General features: G+C 49.2%; 1 protein-coding gene across 1 annotated transcript; it reads left to right on the forward strand.

Annotated features, from left to right (window-relative positions):
* Positions 1-6,020: 6,020 nt before the first annotated feature.
* LOC135980634 (uncharacterized) lies at positions 6,021-7,809 on the forward strand. Its single transcript, XM_065580561.1, has 2 exons — positions 6,021-6,597; positions 7,592-7,809. Exons 1-2 carry the CDS (start codon positions 6,021-6,023, stop codon positions 7,807-7,809), a joined length of 795 nt encoding a protein of 264 aa, XP_065436633.1.
* The last annotated feature ends 1,660 nt before the right edge of the window (positions 7,810-9,469 follow it).

Below are 9,469 nucleotides of genomic sequence, written 5' to 3' on the forward strand. Positions count from 1 at the left end.
AGCAAAGACGGTGAGGCTGCTGATTTGTAAAATCCTTCTACAATCAATTTAAAAGGTTATGGTCCAATAGGCAGTCCATGTACAGAGTTTGTTCAAACTCTTCCATGAGAAACTGCAGGGTTAATCCAGAGTAGACCTGGAGACCTCAGTCTTACAGACTTAGACTTTTCCTGACAAAATTTAAGCAGATCTGAGATAGCAAGGCTCAGGCCCAAGACTTTCTTTATAGCTGAAGTTCAGCTGTGGTCACAGCAGGCCCTCCTTGGCTGAAGAATAGGAAATGTATATTGTTGTCTTGAAGCGAATCTATTTCCTAGGCATACACCAGTAACTTAGTTGCATTCATTAACATAAGGCAATTAACCATCAAACACTTCACAGGTAGTTTACTATAAATTTCAAAGAGAAACGAAGACAATGATATTATTACACCACAAGTCCCATCTAAATGATAATATCCCCTTTTGATAGCTGAATCAATAGAATACAGTAATAATACATTATAGTCAGGAATAGAATTTTAGCACCTACAAGCTAATTAGATCACATTGTTAAACTTCTAACAAGATATAAGTAAAAACAGACAAATCTATTCTTAATTCTCTATCAATACAGGCCTACCATTCAAGGGCTGTAGTCTATTTAACATGGCTTTGCTAACTATCTACAAGGAATGGCCCTGTTTCAGTACTCTTCTAATATGTATTTAAGGGTTGCATTTAGGTCACTTAAGCCTTGGCTACACTTGCAGATGTACAGCGCTGTGAGTTAAACCTGACTTCGTGCAGCTGAGTAGGGAAAGCGCTGCAGTCTGTCCACACTGACAGCTGCCCAGCGCACTGTCGTGGCCACATTTGCGGCAATTGCAGCGCTATTGGTAGCAGTGCATTATGGGCAGCTATCCCACAGAGCACCTTTTCCCATTCTGGTGCCGTGGGTTGTGGGAAGGGGGCGTGGGTGCGGGGGATTCTGGGTCCTGTCCCAATGCCCCGTGATGCATCGCTTCGCGTCCCAAAAATCCCTTTGTTTTCATCCATCTTTGGCACCATCTTTCAACGGTTTCTGTGCAGCGCGATCTGTCTGCGGGAAATGGAGTCTGAACTGCTGAGGAATATGCTGACGAGTCTCGCCAGCACGTCACGTTTGGCTGTCGAACTATTCCCTAAGATCCAAAGTGACAGTGAGAGTGAGGGTGAGGAGTCCGACAATGCTATCGAGCTGCGTAACGCGTACGCACACGAAATTGCTTGTGGCATTCACGGACATGCTCAGCACCGTGGAACGCTGCTTTTGGGCTCGGGAAACAAGCACCAAGTGGTGGGATCACATCGTCATGGAAGTCTGAGATGACGAGCAGTGGCTGCAGAACTTTTGGATGAGAAAAGCCACTTTCATGGGACTGTGTGAGGAGCTTGCCCCCACCCTGTGGCGCAAGGACACGAGATTGAGAGCTGTCCTGCCAGTGGAGAAGCGGGTGGCTATTGCAATCTGGAACCTGGCAACTCCAGACAGCTACCGGTCGGTCGCAAACCAGTTTGGAGTGAGAAAGTCGACTGTTGGAATCGTGTTGATGCAAGTTTGCAAGGCCATTAATCGCATCCTACTCAGAAGAACCGTGACTCTGGGTAACATGCAGGAAATAGTGGATGGCTTTGCACAAATGGGGTTCCCTAACTGTGGAGGGGCGATAGATGGGATGCACATTCCTATTCCAGCACCACCCCACCTAGGATCCGAGTACATTAATCGGAAGGGGTATTTCTCTATGGTTCTCCAGGCGCTTGTGGATCACTGTGGGCGTTTCATTGACATTAACACAGGCTGGCCCAGAAAGGTGCATGACGCACGCATCTTTCGGAACACTTGGCTGTTCAGGAAGATGCAGGCCGGGACTTTTTTCCCAGAGCAGAAGATCATGGTAGGGGAAGTTGAAATGCCCATTGTGATCCTTGGAGATCCCGCTTACCTGTTAATACCGTGGCTCATGAAACTCTACACAGGGAGCCTTGACAGCAGCAAGGAATGGTTCAACTACCAGGCTGAGCCGGTGCCGAATGACTATGGAGTGTGCCTTTGGCTGTTTAAAGGCCCGCTGGTGATCTCTGTATGGGAAGCTGGACTTGGCCGAAAACAGCATCCCCGTGGTTATATCCGCGTGCTGTGCCCTCCATAATATTTGTGAAGGGAAGGGTGAAAGCTTCACTCAGGCATGGACCTCCGAGGTTCAACACCTGGAGGCTGAATTTGCACAGACAGAGAGCAGGGCTATTACAGGGGCCCAGCGCGGGGCTGCAAGGGTTAGGGATGCCTTGATGGAGCAATTTGAGGCTGAAAACCAGCAGTGATATCTCGTGCCCTGCACGGGAGTGAAGTGCAGTAGTTCCAATCTTTAGGAATCAGTGTCTGCTTAACAGACAAGCAGACTTGCAGTGCCTGTTTATTTCCTGGGCTAAGGAGTCTTTTACTTTATGCAATAATAAAGAATGTTTTCAAAGCCAAAGAATCCATTTATTGAAAAGAAAAAAAAGTATTTATTGAAAAGAAACAAGGGGGTGGAGTGGGGAATGGTACAATCACAGATTCGCGTATGTCCTGTCTGGTGTGCTGTGCAGTGAGTGCTGCACTTCAGCACAGCTATACGGCATGGTGATGGGGGTTGAGTGCAGAGGGTAAGGGTCATGGTTTTCAGGGCTGGGTGGTGAAGATACTGGTGTTGGAGGCAGCGGGTGGCATGAAGAACACGGAAGTTGGGGAAAGTGGGTTGGAGGTGACAGTGGGGCACAACGGAAAGAGTTTTGGGACAAGGGCTGTGTGGGGGGAGGTGGCGTTTGCGGTACTGCTCCTCTTTCTGCACAGCTACCAGCTCCTGGATAGCATCTGCTTGGCGCTCCAGGATGCTTATGAGCCTATCAGTGCTTTGCTGCCAGTGCGCGGTGCTTTGCCGCCGGTGCACTGCATTTTCCTGATGGATCCTGCTTTCTCTCTCCCTCCAGTTCTGTGCTTTCTCATTCTCTTTAATAGATTGCCGCATCACTTCTTGCAGCATGTCTTCTTTGCTTTTTCACGGTCTCTTCCTGAGTCTTTGCAGTCTCTGAGCAGGCGATAAGAGGGGCGGCTGAGGTCTCAAGGTTGATGCAGCTGTATAGGCAAAATGCAACATTTAACAGAGGCAGCATTGTTTATACCAGACAGAGAAATGATTCCCCCCGCACTTAAGGAGTAGAAAACACACAAGGTCTACACAATAGCATAATTTTCCTATCCGAAACAGAGCACACATATCCCATATTCCATCATGTCCTTTGATACCTTCCCAAAGGTATCGTAATTCCTACGGCTGGAGCGCAGCTGGGACTGTACAGCTTCCACCCCCAAAACACTGATGAGGTCCAGCAACTCGCCATTGCTCCATGCTGGGGCTCGCTTGGCACATGGAGGCATGGTCACCTGGAAAGATTTGCTGATAGCACTCCACGCCACGCTGGGCTGAGCAAACAGGAAGGGGATTTTTAAAATTCCCGGGGAATGTAAAGGGTCGGTCACATGGTTGGTTACCTGAGGCCTGGGCAGTAGAGTTTGAACTGATGACCAGAGCGGCTAGAACAGGCACTGTGGGATACTGCTGAATAATTCTGGAGGCCATTCACAGCGCATTGGGTGGCCACAGTGGCGCCGCAGCACTGCAGTGGCAGCGCTGCACTCGCTATTCCTCTCGGAGAGGTGGAGTACATGCAGCGCTGCAACCATGGAGATACAGCGCTGCAAATGCCTCACCAGTGTGGACGGGGAGTGAGTTACAGCACTGGGGGAGCCTTTACAGCGCTGCAACTCGCAAGTGTAGCCAAGGCCTCAGCCTGCTGGTTGCTTGCTGGTTGCTTGCTAACCCTTGCTGACTCAGCATCACACCCAGATTAGGATTAATTTAAAATTCTTTACTTTAAATAGTATTTACTTTTTCAAGTTAGAAAATGTTTTAGAAAAGATTTAAAACTAACCCCCTTCCAAAAAATCCACTGTTCAAAAGCTTTCATGGAACCTCAAACAATGCTGGATCATCAAGTAGGAGGGAGAGTACAGGGACATAGAAAGTACATCACAATTTATTCCTGAAGAGTTTGAGAGTGTTTTTATTCTCTAAAAGTCAGATTGTGACTGGCCCCAATGTGGCTGATCAGGGACATAAGAAGGAGCAAGACTTCTGCATGGCCTCTTTATAGGGGCGGTCCAGGCACAAAGCAGGAGTTAGTAGAAGAGGGGAAGAACATGAGCTGCATGCCCAGAACTTCCGCACTCTCCCCAGAGTGGGTGAGCAAAGAATAGGTTAGCTCCTTCCGTCCCTATGCATGGGCCAGCGGAGATGAGTCAGTAAGTGGGAAGAGTGGGGGAAGGATTCTCCACCTGGTAAAGGTGCAAATTACTTTCTCCAGAAAAGAGGAACCAGGGAAGGAATTGTAATTGAGACCCAGGTCCTTCCCTGAACTGCTCACAGGGTAGTGCAATTGTGCTTCACCCAACATTTATGGCACTGAACAAGGGTTCAATTTAGCCCTAAGGTATGTTACAGCAAAACTTCAGCTGAAGAGGGGTGGGGAGAGAGAGAGCTTGAAAGAGAGAGGTGGCCTCCTTCACTGTATTTCACCCTGTGGCATCATTCCAGAATGTGCATTAGTCTAACAACATATTTATTCAATTAATCTGACTGATGCTTATGAGGATTGTGTGTCGTTTTATATACGTGGTTCTTGAGATGCCCTAAGACAATGCTCATGTGCTAGTATAATTTGTGCTTTTAAAAATAAAAAAAAAAATCTGCAGTGTCTCAGCTTTTCATTGTTCTAATTATGCATTACTTGCTTATGAATAATTCAAGTTTAGAGACTACTGTATGATCTTTTGCCTAGGTAATGTAGACCAGCCGTCTCCTTTCATTTATGTTCCAAAAAACATCAGAGTCACAGGGCACAAATACCTTTGGTGTCTGTCTTACAATATTAAAATGGGTATAAAAATAAAGAGCAATTATCCAAATCATTACTTTGATTTCCTAAGGGAAGTGATATCATAGAATTCTAAGCCATTCCAAACCTTTATACATGTGAAGCAGATGCCCTTTTTATTATGCCTCAGATTTTCTGAAGGTTAGTCAAGCAGTCCATTGAGCTTTCATTTGTGTGCTGTGAAAGTGGGGAGGGGCATTTGATTTGTTGCTTTCCTAATGGCAAGGTGCAAAGTATCTTCTACCAGGTGCTGAGCACCCTTTATGTCCACTAAATTAATTTCCCATTCAACCCCTTTGAAATCAATGGGAGCTGGGTGCACTCAGTACCTCTCATCAGGTGCTCCACCACTTGCAGGATGGACCTATATTTTGTATTGTCCGCCAGAAGGCAGATACCATCACTGTCAAGGCTCCTTCCCCACTCTGAACATTAGGGTACAGATGTGGGAACCTGCATGAAAACTTCTAAGCTTAACTACCAGCTTAGATCTGGTCCACTGCCACCACTCCCAATGTGCTAATTCCTTTCGCTGGGTAGCCTTTGGAGTCTCTTCACCAATTCCCTGGTGAATACAGATCCAACCCCCTTGGATCTAAAAACAAGGAAAAATCAATCAGGTATTAAGGCCTGGTCTACACTAGGCGTTTATGTCGAAGTTAGCGCCGTTACATCGAATTAACCCTGCACCCGTCCACACTGCGATGCTAATTATTTCGACATAGAGGTCTCTTTAATTCGACTTCTGTACTCCTCCCCGACGAGGGGAGTAGCGCTAAATTCGACATGGCCATGTCGAATTAGGCTAGGTGTGGATGGAAATCGACGCTAATAGCTCCGGGAGCTATCCCACAGTGCACCACTCTGTTGACGCTCTGGACAGCAGTGCGAGCTCGGATGCTCTGACCAGCCACACAGGAAAAGCCCCGGGAAAATTTGAATTTGAATTCCTTTTCCTGTCTGGCCAGTTTGAATCTCATTTCCTGTCTGGACATCGTGGCGAGCACAGCAGCACTGGCAACGATGCAGAGCTCTCCAGCAGTGATGGCCGTGCAGTCTGGGAATAGAAAGAGAGCCCCAGCATGGACTGATCGTGAAGTCTTGGATCTCATCGCTGTGTGGGGCGATGAGTCCGTGCTTTCCGAGCTGCGATCCAAAAGACGGAATGCAAAGATCTACGAGAAGATCTCTAAAGACATGGCAGAGAGAGGATACAGCCGGGATGCAACGCAGTGCCGCGTGAAAATCAAGGAGCTGAGACAAGGCTACCAGAAGACCAAAGAGGCAAACGGACGCTCCGGATCCCATCCCCAGACATCCCGTTTCTACGAGGCACTGCATTCCATCCTCGGTGCTGCCGCCACCACTACCCCACCAGTGACCGTGGACTCTGAGGATGGGATACTGTCCACGGCCGGTTCCTCGGACATGTTAGGGGACGGGGAAGATGAGGAAGGAGATGAGGAGGGCGAGGCAGTCGGCAGCTCTCACAACGCTGATTTCCCCGACAGCCAGGATCTCTTCATCACCCTTACAGAGATCCCCTACGAAGCGTCCCCAGCCGTTACCCCGGACACAGAATCTGGTGAAGGATCAGCCAGTAAGTGTTGTAAACATCTAAACATTTATTTTTAACAAAACAGGAATATTAACAATTAAAAGAATGGGTTGTTCATGATTAGTGTGCCCTAGGCGCTTAACGGTTTAGTAATGGGCAGTGCAAGTTTTGAAAAGAAATCTAGCAATGTCCGGTTTTCAGTGATTGTCCTGCACAAGCCGCTCTACTGTTTATTCCCTGCTACTGCAGCTACAGTAAAATGCGGTCTATGTGTCCGGGGATAGAGCAGTAATCCTCCTGGGACATCTCGATGAAGCTCTCCTGGAGGTAACTTGAAAGCCGTTGCATGAGGTTCTTGGGGAGAGCGGCCTTATTGGGTCCTCCGAAGTACAACACGTTGCCGCGCCACGAGATTATCAAGTACTCCGGGATCATTGCTCTGCACAGCAGGGCGGCATACGGCCCTGGTCTTTGGAGGCTTTCCCGGAGCATTCTCTCTTTGTCGCTCTCGGAGATCCTCATCAGGGTGATGTCGGCCATGGTGACCTGCTTTTAATTAGGTAGGGGAATGTTAGTGTTGGGACTGCTTTCCCGTTCCTTTACAGAACTGTAACCGCTGGTTTGCAGCCACGCGGTGGAGGCGGGAGAGGGGCAGCCGAAAGGGATCGTTCCCGGGGACAGCCGCGAGGGGGTGGGACAGGGGCAGAGTTCCCGCTTGCCGGATTGCTGGCAGCAGGGACTGACATTGATTTAAATGTGAAATGAGGCCAGTGGTAATATAAAAGTTTTAAACTGCCACAAGTGTACGGCTTACCATGTCTGCCTGCAACAGAAATTCCGTTGTGCTGCCTCGCTTCTCAAATGTGCTGTTCAAGACCCCAGGCACTGAATGCGAAGGCCGAGAATTCGACCTTGTGCTGAGTGCGCATGTGAAAGGTGCTGTGCATGGTCTTGTTCACAGAGAAAGACTATGTTCTTTGTTCACAACTACATTTATCTTTCTGAGGAATTCACTCCCTTTTTCCCATTTCCACAGCCCCGTCTGCGACTGTCTCACAACCTAGCCTGGAATCACACTCCCAGAGGCTAGCGCGGATTAGGCGTAGGAAGAAGAGGACATGGGAGGACATGTTCTCTGAGCTTATGGCCTGTTCCCAAGCCCAGGCAGCACAGCAGACCCAGTGGCGGGAGAACTTGACCCGAATGCACCAAGCCAACATGGATCGGGAGGAGAGGTGGCGGCAGGAAGACTAGCAGGCGACTCAAACGCTGCTTGGACTACTGAGGGAGCAAACGGACACGCTCCGGCGCCTTGTGGATGTTCTGCAGGAACGGAGGCAGGAGGACAGAGCCCCGCTGCAGTTCATCTCTAACCGCCCTCCCCCGCCACCAAGTCCCATACCCACCTCACCCAAAGTGCAAAGAAGGAGAGGCGGCAGAGTCCCTGCTAAGTCTCACTCCACCCCTGCAGAGAGCTCTAGTAGCAGAAGGCTCTCATTTCCCAAAATTTGAAAAGTTCTTTCCTTCCCGCCTGACACAAGCCCACGTCCAAGTTTCACCTCCCAATGCCATGTGTAGTTGATAATAAAAAATTCGTTTCTGTTAACTACTGTTTCAATCGTGTTCTTTTGGAGGAGGAGGGGAAAGGGGGTTGGTAATTGGACAGGACAGTCTCCTTTGGCAGGGTACATAGTCGGGGGCAGGCACAGCAGCAGGGCACATACACAGTGCAGTGATGCAGTGACTAGTTACCCCGGTTAGTCTGGGAGGTTGTTTTGATGTAATGTTGGGGGGGGGGGTTGCTCTGTGACTTTGTGGCGGGGGAGGGCGGTTACAGATCTTAAGCGCCGGTCCTTAGGCAGGATCACAGAACCACACAGCATGGGATCTGTAACCGTCCTCACACAGTCCCGATCAGGAGGGGTGACAGGCTCCGTTGAAACAAGCATCCCACCGCAGCGGAGCCTGTCAATCCTTGAGTTTAGAAGCTGCATTCGCGTCACAACACTACACCCGCTCCGCACCACAGTCTGCGTCCCAGTTTTAAAAAATTCCCGCGAAAACAGTATTAAAGAAAACGGTGTGCTTTAACAAAGTTGAACTATTTTTATTTCGACACGTGTGTTGGAGGGGGGGTGAAGGGGGTATGTAACTGGATAGGATAGTCAACATTACCTGGGTAAAGAAACGGGGGCAGGTTTAGCTTCTCAGTACACAAACTTTAAAGTCACAGGTTACCCTGCTCACTCAGGAACTTTGCTTTCAAAGCCTCTCGGATGCACAGCGCTTCCCGCTGGTCTCTTCTAATCGCCCGGCTGTCTGGCTGTGAGTAATCAGCAGCCAGGCTATTTTCCTCAACCTCCCACCCCGCCATAAAGGTCTCCCCCTTGCTCTCACAGAGATTGTGGAGCACACAGCAAGCTGCTATAACAATGGGGATATTGGTTTCGCTGAGATCACAGCGAGTCAGTAAGCTTCTCCATCTCCCCTTGAGACGGCCAAAAGCACACTCCACCACCATTCTGCACTTGCTCAGCCGGTAGTTGAAGAGTTCTTTTTCAGTGTCCAGGGCGCCAGTATAGGGCTTCATGAGCCAGGGCATTAGCGGGTAGGCTGGGTCCCCGAGGATGACTATAGGCATCTCCACATCCCCAACAGTTATTTTGTGGTCCGGGAAGTAAATACCTTGTTGCAGCCGTCTAAACAGACCAGAGTTCCTGAAAACACGAGCGTCATGAACCTTGCCCGGCCATCCCACGTAGATGTTGGTAAAACGTCCCCTGTGGTCCACCAGTGCTTGCAGCACCATGGAAAAGTAGCCCTTTCGGTTAATGTACTGGGTGGCCTGGTGGTCCGGTGCCAGGATAGGGATGTGAGTTCCATCTATGGCCCCACCGCAGTTTGGGAATCCCAT

The sequence above is a fragment of the Chrysemys picta genome, chromosome 1 (genome assembly GCF_011386835.1).
Source record: "Chrysemys picta bellii isolate R12L10 chromosome 1, ASM1138683v2, whole genome shotgun sequence".
Classification (NCBI taxonomy): domain Eukaryota; kingdom Metazoa; phylum Chordata; order Testudines; family Emydidae; genus Chrysemys; species Chrysemys picta.